We start from the raw sequence: 22,238 nt of genomic DNA on the forward strand, positions 1-22,238 counted from the left end.
CCCAAAAATACAGTTGAAAACTTTTTTATAAAATGTACTACAGTACTGTACACTAATGTACAACAATTTTTATCTCTTGAGCAAAATATATGACATTTATATTCAAATTATTGGCTGTCTTGCAAGGATTCCAGCAATGCAAATTATAATCTCCTAACTTTAGTCTGAGATATTATATAAGATAAAAACTGTAAGCCTAAAAGCCTGGCTGGGGGGTGGGGGGGGACTGACGGCTCCGCCACCCAGCGAGGGGTTGGGGGGGGGTTGAGGTGATAAGTTTGAGGCGAAGGTCTCTGTGTGTTTAATTAACAGTCCTACTAAGCTTCTCTCATTTTAAAATGCCAGTGATATGACTTAGGAGAATATAATTAACATAGCTGGAATTCTTGTAAGATACTGATTTATTTGAATATAAACATGTTGTAATTCACACTAGACATAACAATTTTAGTACCGTAATCAAATTAGTACATGTGCACTCCAGCTTTGCACTAAAGTCATTTACAGTATTTCTTTTACGTTTCTTTTAGTATGGTGTGTGCATGTAAATGGATGAAAATAAATGAAGAAATTTATGTAAATCTACCCAAAAATACAGTAGAATTTTTTTTTATAAAATGTACTACAGTATTGTACACTAATGTATTACATTTTTTATATCTTGATCAAAATATATGACGTTTATATTCAAATTAATCTCTGTCTTGCAAGGATTTCAGCAATGCAAATTATATTATCCTAACTTTAGTCTGAGATATTATATAAAATAAACATAAAGAAATCACCAGGGTGGGAAGAGGGGGCGGGAGGTGAGGTGACAGAATGTCTGGCGTTTGTATGTTCATTTATTTGAGATAAGATTTGACAGTTGGCGGTGAAGGCCTGCCTGCGTGTTTATTTATCATTACTTAAGAGTGACTAAGCTCTTCTCATAATTTTCCACCCAAACGACCTGGGTGAATATAACTTACATTGGAGGGATTCTTGTTAGTAATTTATTTGAATGTTTTTTTTTTTCAATTTAAATTTTAATTGTTTATTCCTTGATGGAGGAAGCGGGATCCTAGTGCTGTCACTTGGTACCCCTGTACCATAACACCAGAAGCAACTGGCCAGTATCACAAGTATATACAGTACAGTACAGTCATCCCTTGGTTATTGCGCCTAATTGGGACCCTGCCGATAAAGAAAGTACAAAACCTATGGGATTTATTCTAATTGGTTCATTTACCCAAGACCCAACCCCAAGTTTCCCATTTTACGACCATTTAGACCCACTAAATATATATATAATGTTATGGTAAATATCATAAACACACATAGGCATGGCTAGGTTTATTACAAAGTGATGAAAAGGGTATGCTTAATATTGTAGTCCACAAAACATGTAGCTATGCTTTTTTTATTTGGTCCCCGTCATACGAGTCCGTTTTCTCTCACATCACGACGCCTGAGTCCTCCGTTTTCTCTCTTAATCTTAGAGTGCACCAGAAACTACTATTTTTAGTAATGCCACGGAATTTGAAATTGCAACCCCAATTGCAACTGGGGTTGCAATTGTTGAGGCAACTAGATATGTCTAATTACAGCAAATGTGTTATTGTCAATTTGTAGGTGAAAGATTTTATCCTCAATAGATGTAGGTTAACATTTCACCTGTAGGCAAACACTTAAAAAAGCCTAAGTAAGGAAGCATATTCCTTTAACACATAATATCTGACCAGTATGGGGAGGATCATCATGTCTCCGTCAGGGGGTCGTGGAGTGGTGGTCCAGCAGGCATCACTTTTTTGGGGGGGGGACACGGATGTATATGCGATTGGACGTTGTTCGGTCGGACGTTAACCGGCGCATGACTGTAGCGCCCCTTGAGATGCTTATACACCTCAACTAGGTCACCCCTTGCCCGTCTGTAGTATAAGCTAAGCAAGTTCAGGCGCTCCAATCTCTAAGGGTAGTTGAGGTGCCGAAGCGCAGACACCAATCTGGTGGCCCTCCTTTAAACATTTTCAACCATCTCACAGTCCCTAGTATATATCGGGGACCAAACGGGGTGACAGTACTCCAGATGGGGAAGCACTTCACTCTTGAAGATCGTTACGAGGGACGGACCGTCTAGATATCTGAACAACCTTCTTATAAGACCTAATAATTTAGTTGCCCGATTTACCTACTTCTTCCAATGGCCCGAGAACTTCAGCTCATTGTCGACATACACACCTAGGTCCTTCTCACAATACCTCAAATAGTGCAGTTTCTTCATCCCGTTGGGACTCATGATACGCCTCCTTACCGTTGGTGCGCCCCAGGTGCATCCTCTTACACTTCGTGACATTGAATCTCAGCAGCCATTTCTTCGACTATTCTTGGAGCCCACAGAGGTCCTTATGCAGCTCTTCACAGTCCGCTTGGTTCTTGATTTCCGGAAATAACTTGGCGTCATCCGCAAACATTTGTATGGAGGAATGTACAGCGTCAGACATGTCATTTATGAAGCAAACAAACAACAGCAAGCCCAATACACTGCCCTGTGGTACCCTGCTTGTGACAGGTACAGATGATGATTTTGTGCCATTAATCACCACACACACTGCTTGCAGTCATGTAGAGTCTTCTATCCACGCTCGGACATTTCTCCGAATTCCGTACCCTTCCAGTTTGATTTTCAGCCTTTCGTGGGGTACAATGTTGAAAGCCTTGGCAATATCTAGGTATTTATATTGTCGATATTACCACCCCGTTCCAGAATATGGGTCCAAATATCCAATACCTTGAGCAATTGTGTTAAGCAGGAGCACCCCGGCATAAAACCATGTTGGCAATCCTTTACAAGGTTGCTTCGTAGTAGATGTTCCATCGCGGCATCTCTGATAATACTCTCATGTACTTTACAATCACTGGGGGCCTTTAGTTCATCCAGGCATTTACAGAACAGGATCTTCAGGGGCTCAGCAAGCTCGTTGCACAACTCTCTTAGCACTCTGGGATGCACCATGTCAGGGCCGGGACTCTTATGGACCTTTAGCTTTGACAGTTTATTTCTTATACCCTCTTCTGTGAACACAATGTGGGTCAGTACTGTGTCGAACTGTCTGTCTTCAAAAGCAGGAACGTTAATGGCATCCTCTCTTGTGAACACCGAGGAAAAGAAGCTGTTCAATGCCTCAGCTTTATCCTGGTCAGAATCTGCATAACTACCATCTTCAAGCCTCGGGTCTGATACTCCTACTCGCGTTTTTAATTTTGACTTTGCATAGCGGTAAAACACCTTTGGGTTTCACTTGACCTCACTTGCAACCAGCCTCTGGAACTCATTTTCATCCCTTCTACACTCTGCCTTTGATTAGTTTGTAGCTCTTGCATACATCCTCCTGTCCTGCTCATCGGTTGACCTTACCCACATCCTGAATTTCTGGGTTTTCTTCTTAACTTTGTCGACCGCCGCATGGTTCATGTGTAGGGATCCCCTCATATTCCTAGAAGCACTGGGTTTGGTTTTGGGTATACAGTAGTACCCCGATTTACGCGGTCAATTGAACCCACAGGGTACCGCGTAAAGTGAACAACAGAACATATGGGATTAATTCCAATAGAGACTGGCCCGACCCCCAAACTCCACTTTTTGACGACACACAACTATGTTGTAGTAAAAATATTATCTTAACTTTATGATGGTATGCACACACAATTAATAATTAAGAGAAATATAAATAATATTAGTTTTTTTAGCACTTACATTAGTAGAAAAGATGGCTGGGCACACGGGGATGGGGGGTTGGTTCCGAGGCAGAGGACAGATTATTGGCCCTCACCTGTATCACTTGTATCAATTGTATCACTATCCACCACATAGGCTTGCAGGGCCTCTTTGTCAAACCCCTCAAAGTCCATATAAGTCCATATCCTCACTATCACTATCACTGACTTAGGCCGGCTGTGGTGGGTGGCGGGTGAAGAACTCGGTAATGTTTTGATGACTGGGCGACCTTGTGCGCATCCTGCCCGCGCCGCTTCCCGCGTGTATGAGTAGATGCACCGCGGAAAGTGAAAGTTCGGTTCTGGCGAGGCACCGCGTAAATGAGAAATCGTGGAAAGTGAAACCGCGTAAAGCGGGGTAATACTGTATATTTAGCGATCAAATGGGTCACTTCATTAGCTTATGATATTCAGCGTAGTGTCTGCGTTCTTGTGCCTTAGTGAGTCAGGCCAGTGGATACCCCTCATCTCTTCCCTCATCCCATTGTAATTTCCCTTGTAATATTTGCACCTTGGCCTGGCTTTATCCTGAACTAGGTAACAGTTAAATCTGAATGACAACACTTCATGGTAACTGGTGCCAACTGGGGCAAGATGTTCCAGTTTGGCCACCATACCCTCCTCGTTTGCTATGATGAGGTCGAGTGGCTTGGGTGTTTGCTCCCCTCTGTAATGCGTCAGGTCTTTTAACATGTTGGAACACAAAATTATCTCAGAGTTTCTACAAAAAGAGTAGCAGGGTTATTCAAGTCATTTGGCGTGAGCTCACTTCTCCGGTCGATGTCGCCATAGTTAAAGTCCCCCATGATAAGGAGGTGGCTAGGGTTGAGCATCGCTACATTGTCTATTAAGGTTCTTAAGTTCTTTTGATTTAGTAGGCCACAGTTTGGGGATCTGTAGATACGCCAGACAATAAGTAAGTTCCCTCCCTTTAATTTAATTTTACACCACTGGGACTCTTCAAAAACATCCTCTCCCTGTACCCTCACCTGGCCGGCTCTAAGGTCTTGCCAAGCATAGATAACCACACCCCTCTTGCAAGTTTCATGAGAAAGGTTCGTAAATGAGTCATATCCAGCAATATCGAACTCACATTCCACTGGGTCGATTCTCCTGGTCTTGTACAACAGTTCTACAACTCCTACGATATCTGGTTGGTGTACTCTTAGTAGTGTTTCAAACTCCTCTCTCTTATCGAGAAACGTGTCAGTATTAGTGTACATGACATTCAAGCCAGAATTTGTTCTCGGTAACATCTCTGCTCTTGGTAGTAACTCCGGCTTCCCTCCATTCGCAGAAACTGCAGCATTTCTTAAGTAAACTGTATTTTGCAGGGTGTGGTTAGAAATGTCAGTGTTTATACGGCACTTGCCTCCTCCCGGCTGGTAGGCGGAGCTGGTTCCACCTCCCTGGTGAGGGGTAGAGTAGGTGGAGGGTGCACTGCTGCCCCCTGGCTCTGTGTCGGCACACTTGCTTCCACTACCCTCCCCCTGAATATAAACCATGTACACCCGTCCCCATTCCTCCTTGACTCCCCCCTCTTCTGCTTCAAGCCATGCAGGAGCTTCTTGTGCTGTTCCCTCTGCATTACCGTGCGATCTGGATGAATGAATGCACTCCGAGATGCCTCGCTCCTTGCTAACTTTTTTGCCTGCCGAATAACCTCCCATTTCTCCTCCTCACTCACTAGTGTGATCCTGAGGGGGCAAGGTTTATCCCCCTGCTTTTGTCCCAGCCTCCTCACATCATGTGGGGTTGCTGGCGTCTTCGGAACCTCTGTACAAATATTCTTAAACTGTATCTTATCTTGTGTTATCCTACTCTCAGTTCCCTCCGCCTGGCTCTCAGGGACTCCAAACACTATTACATTGTTCCTGTGCTGGAAACATTCCCGTTGTTTCTCCTCTCCCCTAACAGTAGGTCCGCTAATTGCCATTTCTTCGACACACTTCTTCAGAGTCATTAGTTGTTGTAGAACCTGTTCTGATCCTGTATTACTCTCCGCCACCTCCCGTGGCCGTGTCAAGGCATGAGCATAACTCCTCTTCGCTACCACCCCCATTCTATGGCTACTTCCTCAGTCTCAGCAAGGATCTCTTTCCCAACAGCAGTTAAGTGGTCAACTTTATGTGACCATTCACTTAAAAAGTCCCTGCATTTAAGTGAATTCCACTCAAAAACTCTGAAAACTCCGGATAAAATCTACGTAAGTACAGTATTTAAAACTCCCGACAAAATCTACGGAATTTTAGCTGAAGCGTTAGAAATTTCATCCTCTTCCTGGCGTCGTGCATGCACACACGTGACCCCACACCAGTCTCCCGCTTTGTTTCTTCCAGACCAGTGCTGTGTTGCCTTTGTTGTATCGTTTTGTGCATGTTGTGGTGAATTACAGTATTTTATAATTTTTGTAGCCTTGAGTTCCCAACCCAGACAGGGTGGTGCAGCACTCAAAAGGAAGCACACTAGCTATAGTATAGATGTAAAATTAGAAGTGATTAGGCAAAAGAAGAGTGAGAGTGGACAATCCACCTAGTCCGGTTTCTTTTTCATCCTACGACTAATCCTCCATCCCTCAACTCCATCAATCCAAACATCTCTACCTTTAAAGCTAAGTAAATAAAAATATTTTGTTATTGAAATTATTTATTTTAAAAACATTATAATAAGTTGCTGTGGACCACTGGGTAGCTGACACAACCTATGTTGCCTAAACACACCAACCCCAATGAACTTTAAGGACTTATAAAGTTACATAATTTCTTAAAATAATGGGTTATCAAATGTTTAAAAAATATTTCTAAGGTAAATAATTGTTAGATGATATCATATACAGGTACAATTTTTGAGAGTCATGTACAATGTCATGGTCTCAGTTTGACCTAGTATTTCCATTATTTCTTAAGGGGTTAATTCCCCGCTTTAAGTGGATTCATTATCAGAGGCGTTTTTCCAATCCCAATTAACCCCAGATAACGAGGACCCCCCCTGTATTTAACTAATTACTTATTTTTACAGTATAATTCATAATTAGTAATACAGTACAGTAATCTCCTCGAGATAATTGGTGCAGAGCTCTTCTGGGTAAACATCTCCGGAATTTGTTCTCAGACCCGGAACAGAAAAGTTTGGAGAGGTTTTCCAGAATTTTCTAAATTTTTCCAGAAAATGCGGCTGATTTTTATCCCAGAAAACTCACCCACAGACTCAGAATTGAGAACAAATTTAAAAAAAAAATTCCGGGACGATTTAAATTCTGCCTATTGGAGAGGTCTGGGGATTCTGACAAATGAGGAGATTACTGTATGTTTACTATACAAAATGCATTTTCATCCATCCATAATATCTTGATAGTACCTAAGTCAGAACATGTGATACGCCCACAGTATCCGTGTGATCAGATGACGTGACCGTTTGTACTAACATTTATTGTCGGCAGGAACAACTATTTTTTCGTGGGCGTATCTGTCTTAGTTTGATATGTATTTATTCAAACTAAAAAAAATTATTTAATGATAAATACATACAGTATTAAAAATATTTAATGCTTCCCTAAGATATTAAATATTTAATACATATTTAATGATTTTACCCTAAAGGCGATAAAGATACCTGTAGTGGATATGATCAGTGAGGAACAGAATAAAGTAAATTATTCTCAAGACACCAATCTTTCTCACTTCAACATTAATTACATCATTTCAAGAGCAATTTTTCTATACAAAATAGCCAGTTAAATTGTATTTATGTACTCAATTGTTCTCTATACAGTACTGATACCTCTTAGGGTACTTGATGCAGACTTTCCCTTCCATCTCAGACTAATGTCCTTTGATTCTCAGACCTAGGTCAGACTCAAACTCATCCTTCTGTCTCTGACTTAATTACCCTCAGATCTTGGACCTGTGTCAGACTTAAGCCTACTCAGAAAATCAACCTTCTCGGACTGCCCTTTCCCCCAATTAGGCTGTGTTCATGAATGTCTACTGTAATAAAATCATTGTAATCTATTATCGTCAATATATTAGTTATTGATTAATGTGATTAAAACATTTATAACAAACTCTTTGAAATAATGTCCAAGTATACTTTTGAGTTGCACTTTCACAACACAATAGAATGTTCATAACTAAACAGTACAACAAGGATGTGCTAGACTCCTTACCCCATCTAAACTCAATAAAGTATTTCATTCATGTTTATCTCTTATGTCATCCTTCTTCGAGTGTTATGGATAATCTAACATATTAGAATCAAATATGTACTTAACCCAATTGTACTTAGGATCCACAATGAGACATAATGGCCCCATCTGTTGCTGATGCTTGCCACAAAATAATTGGAACAGCAAGAGAGCAAGTCAGTACATTTTACTGTACCACAAAAAACAGAAGCCACGGTTGAGAACACCACAATGGACAAATTGACGGTTCTGGGTAAACACAAGAAATACACTCTGCCACGTTCATAGAGTGATACGATATGTATAATTTGTAATAAAAGTTTAAAGTCCTGATATATTAGTCGAGATAAGTTTATTTCTCTAGAAACAGGGCCGCCATTTGCAATGATGTCACCACCTTCTCTGCAGACGATGCACGGATGGAGATATGAGTCAATTTAGAAGTAATGACATTGTCTGGACTTTTTTGAGAATGCCTGATGCTAGGTTAACATGACAACATAGTGCTGTTATTGTTTTGATAATTCACTAATGAACCACTGGGATATATCAGCATTTATATTAATCAATGGGTAAAATTTTACTTTAACTACCATAAGTATTTCGATGCTTAGATTCGAGATAGGCTATATTGGGTAACTTTTAAGTTTTGGTCATCCCTGTACTTAGACATGCAGACTATGTTTTTCTGATGGCTTGCGATGTGTTATGAACGACTTAGACCTTCATTTCTATTGGAAATCACTAGTTTTGGGTTACTACCCCCCCCCCTCCCCTTTACCGGTGTACGTTAAGCTTATCTTATAACTTAAAATATAACTCATCATACCCTAACCTAACATATGGCCTGTACATTAAGTCCGTTCTTAACGTTGTCCTGCTTAACGTTGTTTCGGTACTACATTGCTAAACTTTAGAGACCAAAAATTTATATAACGTTGTGGTGATCTGATACTACGTCGTTTTGCATCATCACAGACTACATTTTACGGCGCATCACCCTCTCTCGTCTTGGCCCAGTCTCAGTGACTCACCACCATACTCCTCCGCTCCCGCTATACTGCTCCCCTTCACTACCCACCACACACTCGCTCTACCACCTCCGCCCATCGGTGAGTACCAATACAAACTTAGTAGTTGTATATGTATGCATTTTTTTCTTTAAAATGGCAATGATTTTCTGTATATGTAAAGTATTTCATGGGGCAAAGGGATGCTCAGGAACATAACTCCCGTAATTTATCTAATTCTTATGGGAAATTGATCCGCTTAACGTTGTTTCGTGTAACGTCGTGTTTTTAGGAACGTAACCCCGACGTTAAGCGAGGACACACAGTATTTTCTTATGCGCTCAAAACAAAAATTTGCGACAGAAATCCTATAGAGATAATTTGTCTTATTATTTAAAGTACTTAATCCCATAATTAGAATCTTAAGGTTCCCCAGATGACCAAAACCAAAATAATACCAATATTGTTTGGAATGTTTATACTATGAAATTTGTAGTTGGGGCAGCTAATATCCATTGAATTAGTTAATGTGCTTAGTAATATTTATTAATTCCATACGTGTATAACATTACTGTGTTGCATAGTAAAGCACAATTAATTATCTAATAATATTAATTTACTGAGCCGATCAGCCGAGAAGGTTGGCCAACTATTTCCAGGGTTCATCAAGGCAGGTGAAAGAAATTTACCAAAAGTAGATGTCTTTATGATTGTAGAGTATTGTCAAGAACTCCGCCATCCAGCTATGATGCAAGTTAAATTACATATCATCTGATCATCTCAAGCCCATCCCCTGGCCATGGTTGTCTCTTGTCCTTCCACAACACTAAATATAGACATCAGTGATGAAAACGTAAATTTTCCAGACATGAAATAGAGAACAGTGATGAAAACTTCCATGTTGGAGTTATCGGTCTTTTGCATCATTAAGGCACCCAGCAAGTAAATACACACAGTAATTTATTTGAACCTAAAAATAAGGTATGGCTGTGTATATGGCCACAAGTCCTGTATTTCTGATGGTAACAGCACATACACCACAGCTGGCTGCCTCCAGGATCCCTCTCTGTGGCTCGCACTTGTCAGTGACGTCACAAGCAATCACAGAGCTTTTTGCAGTCACGTGACTGTTTAACAACTTTAACCCTTATTTTTTTACATTTTTGGGCCCAATTTATTTAAAAATATCATTACCATAGTGAATCTAAGCATATTCTTTACCATTGACCTGCCATTTTACAAAAAAATTCCAACCGTCAACTCGTCCATTGGGAAGACCTGCTTTCTAAATGTTAGTACAGTGCAGTATTTACCTATAAAAAAAGTATTCTATGGGACACAACAAACAATAAATATTAGGTATACCTTGATACATGGATTTTTGTCATCCTGTAACACCTTGGTACCTTTTCTTATGTTTTCTTGTCGATTTTCTTCAGTTTTGGATGGATCACCTAATAGTCCATGAAACATAATTTGTCAATCCTCTGGATCTGAAAAATAGTTTGAGTTTGTAAAAATATAGAACTGAAGTTAGAAATCCCATTCTTGCTTATGGCTAAGAGGAGGATTCAAGTGACCTGTAAGATAGCCAATTTTACTGACACTGATATACTGTACTGTACTAAAACATGGCAGATGAAATTTAATGCAGCAGAATGTAAAGTTCTAATGCTTGGAAATGGAAATAGGGGAGCCAGCTATCGGCTGAAGAATGTACATACTGTATAGGTAGAGAGAAATCAGACGCTGACCTAACCTAACCTAAAATAACCTAACCTGACCTAACTCTCATCATATGATGGAATCACTTATTTCTTACCTTACTGGCCTGGTTCTGGTTTGCCGTTCAATTCTGAGATTAGTACTGGTGAAAATGGCACCTTTCTAAAAAATTTCCTTTGTAATCACTGACGGTGTACGACCACCAACATCTCTTCTTTGTTTTGGGAATAAGGAACGAGTTACTACAATGCCACATATGTTGGTCTTGACAACATTTACATTCGTTCTTACACTTAGGACACTTTACTGAGGTCGGGAGAACACCATGAGACCTAAAAAATAATACAGCTTGTTCGTTTGTTCCCCAAAACGCGCAATCAACTCCATATAATTGAAGTGACACCCATCGCAGACTTCCATGGTCGTAAATAAATTTGAATTTCAAAATATGAGACCCAAAATAAAAATTGAATCGGATTGGACCAAAAATACTGAGAAAATTAAACCACAAATCATTTAAATTGGTGGAAAAAAACGCTTTTGATTGGCCGCGTGACGTGTACGGGAACACACGCGCGTGACGATTTATGAAGGAAACAGGCAGAGTGGGAGGTAGGGTAGGCGATAATGGCGGAAGATTAATGGAAGAAAATAGAAATATCTGGCATGTGCTATCTCCGTTATTATACGTTTGCGACGGTAATTTAATAGAAGAAAATTATCTTCAAATTAGACGTCTTGTTCGAATATGATAATAGATTTGGGGTAGGAAAGTTGTGTGCACTAAAGCAAAAATACCAATTATATTAATAATACCAACAAATGTTCGATAATAGATCCATAAAGTGAAAGTGAGTTGTCGTAGTGAGAAACATGAGAGCATACAGCCAGTGACTTGACTTTGCCAGTACAGTAGGCTATTAGATCTGCAAAAATTATTTTTCCAAAATACACCTTGCTAATTATAGGGTGCATCTTATGACCTGGGAAATATGGTGCTCTGTACTGTCCTGTAGTGTTGACTCCTCTTGATCCCTGGCACACAGCCTCAGAATTATTTTATTTATTTTTCATGGCAATCCGTGAGTTTCTGAGGGACGCAAGCTTTAAAACCTCGAGCTTTAAGGGAATACTGTACTGTAAATGATTTGGGATATATCCAGCCGTACAAACTGTACTTCATTACCTATTGTGCTATATGTTTGTTATCATTTGTTTTTGTTTGCTTATGTTTGGTACAAAACAAAGAAATAATGAAAAGACTTCATTCGAAAGTGAATTTCATCTTTGATTTTAACCTTTCATGATAAATATTTAAAATTTTCTAACAACCTCCCTGAAGTGCTAATGCCTTGAAATCATTTGCATTTTGATAGTCCAAATATTTAATATTATTTTATAGAATAACAGGTCTGCTACCTATTGTGAACACATTTAATTTAAATAAATGGACAGCTACACGAACACTTTCTTTGAACCAATCGGCTATTTGTAGCTATAGACGAGGGGCATGGCTTATGGGCCGGGTAAGCATGGAAATAGAATACAGTAATACCTCGGTTTACGCGGTTCTCGTTTACGCGTTTCCACATTTACACGGTATCCCGCCAGAACCGGAATGCCCAATTTACGCGGTGCATCTACTCATATACGCGGAAGCGGCGTGCGCAGGATGCGCACAAAGTCGCCCAGTCATCAAAACATTACCGAGTTCTTCACCCGCCACCCACCACAGCCGGCCCAAGTCAGTGATAGTGAGGAAATGGACTTATATGGACTTTGAGGGGTTTGACAAAGAGGCCCTGCAAGCCTCTGTGGTGGATAGTGATACAATTGATACAAGTAATACAGGTGAGGGCCAATAATCTGTCCTCTGCCTCGGAACCAACCCCCCCATCCCCGTGTGCCCAGCCATCTTTTCTACTAATGTAAGTGTTAAAAAACCTCATATTATTGATATTTCTCTTAATTATTAATTGTGTGTGCATACCATCATAAAATTAAGATGTTATTTTTACTATAACGTAGGTATTGTGTCTGAAAAAGTGGAGTTTGGGAGTCGGCCCAGTCTCTATTTCAATTAATCCCATATGTTCTGTTATTTCATTTACGCGTTTCTCGTTTTACGCGCTACTCCGCGGGTTCAATTGACCGTGTAAATCGGGGTATTACTGAAGTCCATGTTGACGAATGAACTTTTGGAGATAATCTTCATCCTCTACAAACATAGATAACTTGCAGTAAGAAAATGAACAACCCACACAGGATACCATTAATACTTTGTTAAAATAAAAGATGATGAGCTTGTCTCTGAGTCTGTCCAAGGTCAAAATCCTTGGTCTGTCCCCTTGGAGAAGAACAATAAGTATACCCTGTACAAACATACAATTAACTTAGTATCCAGTGCTACTTGAAAGAAATTAAAAAAGTATCAAAAACCAAAATATGGGATTCAAATCCAACTACTGTATATAATGAATCTCATGATCCTTTACACATAGAATAGGTTAAAGAACCAATTGTGTGGATTAAAAATAAGTGGGATTTGCCCAACCTATAAACATGAACACCAGGAAAGTGAAACCTATAACATTGAAAACAAAAGACAATTAAGCCAATATTCATGGTAATAAAACCCCCAATGAGAGTCTCCGTAGATATTTTTAATCTTTCCAAAGACCAAAATCACAAATTTATAATTTACAATGAGATGTGAACACAGGATGCCATGGAAAAATAGTCTGAAATTTTTGGGTAAATAATTTATTTTTTGCCCATAAAACAAATAAGAGACAGTTTATTACTGCTATGTGATCATTTTTTTTGCCATGTTTTACCCCATAATTTCCCTCTTCTTTTATGCCCTGCCCTCTATAGGTGACTTATGATCATAGCAAGAGTTTTTTTCAAACACTTAAAATTATAGGAAAAGGTTGTATAATTGTATATTACTTACTATCATCGAAACAATATTTGTGGAAAAAATAATGAAATAGAAAAATTATTTCTAGTGTTAACCGTCTCCTCCACTAATATTACCTTTTGGTCCATGATATAAACATCAGTAGTGGAGCAGACGATTAACACCAGAAGGAGTTGTTCATTCACATTCATTTTTTCACAGATGTTCTTTACTTTACTTAATCTCTCTTCACCACTGATTGGCTCGTTAGCCGAATGATAGCAAGTAATAAAAACGATAAAACTTCTTTTAATTGTTATTTTTAGTTTTTAGTTTTCTATATCTACGATGATGAAGGATGAGGGAAATTATGGGATAAAACACGGCAAAAAACTGATCATATGACACTAAAATGTCTCTTCCTGCTTTGTAAGCAAAGAAATTAATTATTTAAAGTAAATATTCCACCACAAAATCTGCCGTGTCGGCGAGTATTGTGATCCACTCTTAAGTTTATTTCAGTGCATCAACGGAGGCGCTCGCCCAACAAAACTTTTTAAATTACACCATGCCGCTTCAAGAAACTTGCTTTCATTGGTATCGAATATCAAAGTAAGTTCTTTCTGTATAATATGCTGGAGGGTCTGGGAGGCAGAGTTAGGTAATGTCATGTAGGTTTCTTTGGTTTGGTTGGTTAGGTTCTATGCATTGTCATATCATTTTTATTACATACTATCATCCAAAGAACATCTGTGGAAAAAATTAATGAAATCCATCAACTCCCTCTGGTGTTAGCAGTCCGCTACACCTTTACCCTACAAACTTCTTTCAGTGTTAACCGTCCCTTCCACCATTACCAAAAGTGTTATATATTAGGCAGTGGATATTTTGCCATGACCGGTAAGTTCCTACTAACGCTATTTTACCGTGAGTGCACTCTGATTGGCTAATCGTCCATAACTGGTGAACGACGCGAGAACCATATTTGACCGTGAATGGCGGTATTTGGCATTTATTTCGCCGTGAGTTGACCGTTGTGTAGCTGTAAACACACTTAACCATATTTCTGTTGTGCATGGTGGAAACTTATCATTATAAAAGATGTGACATTTACTGGAACCTAAGAACCTGACCTAGCCAACCAAAGAAACCTACCTTACTTTACGTAACTTCCTAGCCGGCAGACCCATCATCATATTAAACAAAAAGTACTTAGCCAATCAATGCTCATTCATGGCAAAATAGCGTTAGTTGGAACTTAAACAGTCACGGCAAAATATCAGCCAATCAATGCTCATTCATGGCAAAATAGCGTTAGGTGGAACTTAAACAATCACGGCAAAATATCCACAACGTATATATATATATAAAAAAATATATATACATCATATCTGATTTGACAAGCAATACAGCTAGAATGATGGGGGTTAATATTACGACTGACCCACAGACGAGTTATTCTTTTTACTGTTTATTTTCTTACTCTATTTTCATCAGCGACTTCTGATATAATAATCATTTCTTGTGCAAATGCTTTGTTTGGTAGATAATTAGGCACCTAGGCGTACACTACTCTGTCTTCTTGGCAGTAATGCAGTGGTGACATCTCATCCCAGGATGTAAACAGCCAATCATATTGACGTATTTCAAAACACTTCGCCGCCCGGGCCGGATCAACCCTGATGCTCAGTGTAAGCTTATGAACCATTCGGTACAGGCTGCTGCTCTTACGTCCACAAAAAAAAAATAAAGGTAAAATTGCATTGTCACACAATTCACTTTCAGCACGTAAAAAATATATTTTTCTAGTGTATTTGTGTGTGCTTAGACCGAATATGACCTTCATTTTTGGCGGAAATTAGCCGTTTTTTTGGCGATTTTTTCGTTTTACGTTTTCCAAAAAAAAAAAAGTGGCTAAGTGACTAAAAAATACACAAAAAAAAAACACTAGAAAAACAAAAACCTAACCTAACTTCCATGGTCGGAACTGAACTTGAATTTCAAAATATGAGAGACCCAAAATAAAACTCGATTTTGATTGGGCCAAATATACTCTTAATTAAACCCAAAATCATTTTAATTGGTTCCAAAAGCAAAAACGCTTTTGATTGGCCGTTTGACGTGTACGGGTACGCATGCGGGTCATGATTTATGAAGGAGACGCAAGACACGCAGTGTTGGGTGAGAGGCAGACTATAATGGCGGGAGATTAATAGAAGAAAATAGAATTCTTTTTGGAAAAGCTATCTCCGTTATTATGCATTTCCGCCGGTAATGTAATAGATGAAAATTATCTTATAATTAGACGTCTTATTTGAATATGATAATAGATTAGTGGTAGGAATGAACGGTGTGTAAACGCAATAATACCAAAATAAAATTACACCATATCATAGTAGGTTCTTTGTTTAATATACCACCGGGGGATCCGTGGATAAGAATTCAGGTATTCAGGTAGGATTGTTTGGTTAGGTAGGTGAGGCCTTCTAACAACGCTTCTGCTGCCTGTTTTTCATATCAACTAAGGTTAGGTTACGTTTAATTTAGAAATAATCACTTTTTAACACATTTGCACAAACTACGAGTGTCCACTATAAAGTACAGTGAAATTGCGACTTTCTTATAATTGTTTTCTATGAAAAATCGGCCGCGGGGTCAATCGTCAATAATTACCTTCTCCTGACTTATTAAACCACTATTCAGCCATGGCAGAATATACCACTTAATAGAGCTAGTCTCTGAAGTACAGTATAGTAGCACGGCAAGAAGTACCGTGTAAACAAACTCCCGACTAAATTTATTATTTTGTCCAAAATGTTATGTAACCTACGAAATAAATTATATACTTGGAATTAAACTTACCAATTAACTAGCGTATTTCGCTGAGAGAACATCAGCTATCCTTTCACTTCTAATGTTACACAAGTTAGTGACTCGTCGGACTGTAGGTCGCTTATGGTAAGTAGTAGACCTTCCAGCCTGCCGAGTCCCGACTCCCTATCTCTTGAACGCTATAGTGTAAGACAAGAAATATATCCCTTGGTGTAGGAAGAGCACAAGGTTTTCTTTCATGAATAATTACATTAATCTCATATTACTTTATTAAGTCAGCAACATTAAGAATAGACCTGGTAGCATCCTAGGTATTGTTTGGGAAGATTTAAAAAGAGCAGCTTGTATTCCTTTTCCTTTTATCCTCTTCGCCACTGATCGGCTCGCTAGCCGCCCGGGCGATCGGTCACGTCTCTGTTACACACTGTTGGCAAATACTTGGCATGCACCGGCTCCTGAATGTACCTTGTGGGGTATGAGATGTTTGGTTCTCACTCAGGATGGAATGGAGAAAGGAAACTCACAATGTGCTCTCTATATACATGTTGTATTGGATGTACAATGCAGCTTGGTGCTGGGAAGGCAGCATGGTTACAAGCGTGATGTAGAGAGAGCTGGTTGGTGAGGACGCTCAGAGAAGGACAGCTTGTGGGTCGCCATGCTCGCCGGCGGGAGAGAGGACCGCCAGGCAGGAGGAGGAGCGAGGCCCGCCGGGCAGCGGCGGAGGAGGTGTTGCTGGCTGAAGCTGTAGGTAGAGAGAGAGATCACCACGAGGTCAGGTCTTAAATAGCGGGGGTAGGCGTGGCTTAGCAGTTGACCCCCGCTCCGTGGTGTATGGCGGCGCTGGTTGACCTAGACCACGAGGCATACACTTGGGAATTTGTGGGGTCGGCTAGGCAGCGACAAACAGCGTTTGTAGGGGAGAATTCCACTACAATACTCCCCCTTCCCTCCAGGCGGTGTAGGAGACTTGTTGTCTGCAGAGTTGCTTAGCACATGCGAGGCAGAACGGGCGGTGCGTGCCTCATGTGGACAACGGTAGGCGTGATGAGCCGGTCGCTGGATACAACTGTCTAGATACACAATATCTGTGGGAGTAGAGAGGGAGAATAAGGGTGTTTGGAGGCGATTAATGTTGTGCTTCCCTCACGGCAGGTACAGAGTCGACAGATGCGCCTGCTGGGGTGTGTGGGCCTGGGTCAGGAGCAGGGGCTGCGTCAGCAGAATGAGGGCTCGTGACAGCAGCTGGGTCCACGACAGCAGCAGGGTGCAGGACATTAGCAGGGAGTACCTGGGGGAGAAAAGAGGGGTGTGTGGGTCCGCACTCAGGAACAGAGGCCGCATCAAGGGCGGCAGGGGTAACTGCTGGGCCGGGGTCGGCGTCTGAGGCAGGACGGGTGTGCTGGGGTCGGTAGGACGTGGTGCTTAGGGCAGGAAGAGGAGCTGGTGTCTGCTTAGAGTAGCAGAGCTGCTCTAGGGTGTCTAACCTGCGGTGCCTGCTTCTGGGTGGATAAGCAGTTTCTCCTCCATCCTGTGTGAGTGCGAATCTCCGGGGTCACCATTTGTGGGGTATGAGATTGTTTGGTTCACACTCAGGATGGAATGGAGAAAGGAAACTCACAATGTGCTCTCTATATACATGTTGTATTGGATGTACAATGCAGCTTGGTGCTGGGAAGGCAGCATGGTTACAAGCGTGATGTAGAGAGAGCTGGTTGGTGAGGACGCTCAGAGAAGGACAGCTTGTGGGTCGCCATGCTCGCCAGCGGGAGAGAGGACCGCCAGGCAGGCGGAGGAGCGAGGCCCGCCGGGCAGCGGCGGAGGAGGAGGTGTTGCTGGCTGCAGCTGTAGGTAGAGAGAGAGATCACCACGAGGTCAGGTCTTAAATAGCGGGGGTAGGCGTGGCTTAGCAGTTGACCCCCGCTCCGTGGTGTATGGCGGCGCTGGTTGACCTAGACCACGAGGCATACACTTGGGAATTTGTGGGGTCGGCTAGGCAGCGACAAACAGCGTTTGTAGGGGAGAATTCCACTACAACCTGAACCCGCTCCAGTGTTGGTCAAGTCTTCTCTTGAAAGAGCTCACACTTGGTGCCGTCACAACACTCTCTGGTAGATTGTTCCAAGAGTTTACAACCCTCACTCCGAAAAAGTTTGCCCTCACGGTTTTCTGGACTTGCGGCTTCTTCAATCTTGAGCTGTGACCCCTTGTGGGGCGAGCGTCCGCCAGCTCCAAGTAAGGACACTCAACTGAGTAGTGCCCCCTGAGATGCTTATACACCTCAACTAGGTCCCCCTTGCCCGTCTGTAGTATAAGCTAGGCAAGTTCAGGCGCTCCAATCTCTCAGGGTAGCTGAGGTGCCGAAGTGCAGGCACCAGTCTGGTGGCCCTCCTTTGAACATTTTCAACCAACTGGCAGTCCCTAGCATATCTCGGGGACCAGATGGGGTGACAGTACTCCAGATGGGGAAGCACTTCACTCCTGAAGATCGTCACGAGGGACGGACCGTCTAGATATCTGAACGACCTTCTTATAAGACCCAATAATTTATTTGCCTGATTTACCTTCTTCTCACAATGGCCCGAGAACTTCAGCTCATTGTCAACATACACACCTAGGTCCTTCTCACACACAGTCTCAACTAGTGCATTTTCTTCATCCCGTTGGGACATATGATACGCCTCCTTACCGTTGGTACGCCCCAGGTGCATCCTCTTACACTTCGTGACATTGAATCTCAGCAGCCATTTCTTCGACCATTCCTGGAGCCCACAGAGGTCCTTCTGCAGCTCTTCACAGTCCGCTTGGTTCTTAATTTCCCGAAATAACTTGCCATCATCGGCAAACATTTGTATGGAGGAGTGTACAACGTCAGGCATGTCATTTATGAAACAAACAAACAACAGCGGGCCCAATACACTGCCCTGTGGTACCCCACTTGTTACAGGTACAGATGACGATTTCGTGCCATTAATCACCACACACTGCTTGCGGTCATGTAGAAAGTCTTCTATCCACGCTAGGACATTTCCCCGAATTCCGTACCCTTCCAGTTTGATTTTCAGCCTTTCGTGGGGTACACTGTCGAAAGCCTTGGCAAAATCTAGGTAAATATTGTCGATATTACCACCCCGTTCTAGAATATGGGTCCAAATATCCAATACCTTGAGCAATTGTGTTAAGCAAGAGCGCCCCGGCATAAAACCGTGTTGGCAATCTTTTACAAGGTTGTTTCGTAGTAGATGTTCCATCGCTGCATCTCTGATAATACTCTCAAGTACTTTACATATTATGCTGGTCAGGCTCACCGGTCTATAGTTGTTCGTGGAGTGACTATCGCCCTTCTTGAAGATAGGACTCACATAAGCCACTTTCCATTCACTGGGGACCATTTGTTCATCCAGGCATTTGCAAAACAGGATCTTCAGGGGCTCTGCAAGCTCGTTGCACAACTCTCTTAGCACTCTAGGATGCACCCTGTCAGGTCCGGGACTCTTATGGACCTTTAGCCTGGACAGTTTATTTCTAATACTCTCTTCTGTGAACACAATGTGGGTCAGTGCTGTGTCGAACCGTCTGTCCTCAAACGCAGGAAGGTTAGTTGCATCCTCTCTTGTGAACACTGAGGAAAAGAAGCTGTTCAATGCCTCAGCTTTATCCTGGTCAGAATCTGCTTAACTGCCATCCACCAGCCTCAGGTCTGATACTCCTACTCGCGTTTTCAATTTCGACTTTGCATAGCGGTAAAACGCCTTTGGGTTTGACTTGACCTCGCGTGCAACCAGCCTCTGGAACTCCTTTTCAGCCCTCCTACACTCTATCTTTGCTTGGTTTCTGGCTCTTGCATACATCCTCCTGTCTTGCTCATCGTTTGACCCAACCCACGTCTTGAATTTCTGAGTTTTCTTCTTAATTTTGACGACCGCCGCATGGTTCATGTGTAGGAATCCCCTCGTATTCTTAGAAGCACTGGGTTTGGTCTTGGGTATATATTTATCGATCAAATGGGTAATTTTACTAGTTATGATATTCAGCGTAGTGTCTGCGTTCTTGTACCTTAATAAGTCAGGCCAGTTGATACCCCTCATCTCTTCCCTCATCCCATTGTAATTTCCCTTGTAATATTTGCACCTTGGCCTGGCCTTATCTTGAACTAGGTAACAGTTAAATCTGAATGACAACACTATATGGTGACTGGTGCCAACTGGGGCAAGGTGTTCCAGTTTGGCCACCATACCCTCCTCGTTTGTTATGATGAGGTCAAGTGGCTTGGGTGTTTGCTCCCCTCTGTAATGTGTCGGGTCTCTCACATGTTGGAACAGAAAATTATCTCTCAGAGTTTCTACAAAAAGAGTAGCAGGGTTATTCAAGTCATTCGGGGTGGACTCGTTTCTCCAGTCGATGTCGCCATAGTTAAAGTCCCCCATGATAAGGAGGTGGCTAGGGTTGAGCATCGCCGCATTGTTTATTAAGGTTCTTAAGTTCCTTTGATTTAATGGGCCACAGTTTGGGGATCTGTAGATACACCTGACGATAAGTAAGTCCCCCTCCCTTTAATTTAATTTTACACCACTTGGACTCTTCAAAAACATCCTCTCCCTGTACCCTCGCCTGGCTGGCTCTAAGGTCTTGCCTAGCGTAGATAACCACACTCCTCCTGCAGGATTCTTGAGTTAGGTTCGTAAATAAGTCATATCCGTCAATATTGAACTCGCATTCCTCTGGGTCGATTCTCTTGTTCTTGTAAAACATTTCTACAGCACCCTCTATATCGGGTTGGTGTACCTTCAGAAGTGTTTCAAACTCCTCTCTCTTATCAAGGAACGTGTCAGTATTAGTGTACATGACATTCAAGCCAGAATTTGTTCTCGGTAACGTCTCTGCTCTTAGTAGTAACCCCCCCCCCTCCACATTCTCAGAAGCTGCAGCATTTGCTAAGTACACTGTATTTTGCAGGGTGTGGTTAGCCCCAGGCTGGGATGTATTCGCTCTGGCGCAAATTTCATTTCGAATCCACAAAATATATTTATGTTTTCCTCCTCGGGGCTTACAAAAATACATATCCATATCAAAAATATTCTAAATCACAAAATAGTTGTCTCTGGAGTTCCTCATTTTAACAATTGAAACTTTTGTGTTCATTAGTATATATATATATATATATATATATATATATATATATATATATATATATATATATATATATATATATATATATATATATATATATATATATATATATATATACACTAATGAACACAAAAGTTTTAATTGTTAAAATACATTTAATCTTAAGATAACGTGATGGTATTACAATCTGGCCTGACTGATAAAGGTCTGAAGGTTAATGACCACCGTCCACATCACCTGACAAAGATCTGGGGCGTAGTAGATGAGTGAGGTGCCAAGTTCACGAGCAAGGTGGTGATTAGCTCTGCACGTCACACTATGAGGATGGCCGAGTTCAATGTTCAGTAGGTACAGTATTGTTATCATGGTTATCCAACACAGATTGGTTTCGGTAAAATATATCTTACGTTGGTTGGTTTTGAAAAAGATCATAATTATGATGCACAGGTACTATACTTGTAATACATGAGCAGGGCCGGATTAAGCTTAATAGGGGCCTAAGGCACAGATCAACTTGGGGCCCCCTACCCTCAAGGTATATATAAATAACAAGTACAAAATATCCCCAAATTTATCAATGATTTCATCAATATTAAGCTTCTGCAAAATAACACATTTAATGTTCATAAGAGACAGAAAATTGAGACTTTGCTAGGACATCGTTGAACGAAGTTCATGTTTTGTACGCTTCAACTTCGAG

At 41.2% G+C, this 22,238-nt stretch overlaps 1 protein-coding gene across 3 annotated transcripts in view; it reads right to left on the reverse strand.

Moving 5' to 3' along the window:
* The window catches only part of LOC121863250 (lipase member H-like), a 67,713-nt gene extending 50,877 nt beyond the window's left edge, over positions 1 to 16,836 (reverse strand). The window contains exons 1-3 of one of the 3 annotated variants that reach the window (XM_042361784.1): positions 16,705 to 16,836; positions 16,439 to 16,587; positions 10,315 to 10,442 (exon numbers count right to left, since the gene is read on the reverse strand). In XM_042361784.1, the coding sequence (XP_042217718.1) occupies positions 10,315 to 10,337 (23 nt within the window). In that variant the 5' untranslated portion in view covers positions 10,338 to 10,442; positions 16,439 to 16,587; positions 16,705 to 16,836. Of the gene's footprint in view, positions 1 to 10,314; positions 10,443 to 16,438; positions 16,588 to 16,704 lie in introns of those variants that run through there. The other 2 variants (XM_042361783.1, XM_042361785.1) reach the window with 2 other exon arrangements.
* Between the last annotated feature and the right edge of the window lie 5,402 nt (positions 16,837 to 22,238).

The sequence above is a fragment of the Homarus americanus genome, unplaced genomic scaffold (genome assembly GCF_018991925.1).
Source record: "Homarus americanus isolate GMGI-L3 unplaced genomic scaffold, GMGI_Hamer_2.0 scaffold46197, whole genome shotgun sequence".
Classification (NCBI taxonomy): Eukaryota; Metazoa; Arthropoda; class Malacostraca; order Decapoda; family Nephropidae; genus Homarus; species Homarus americanus.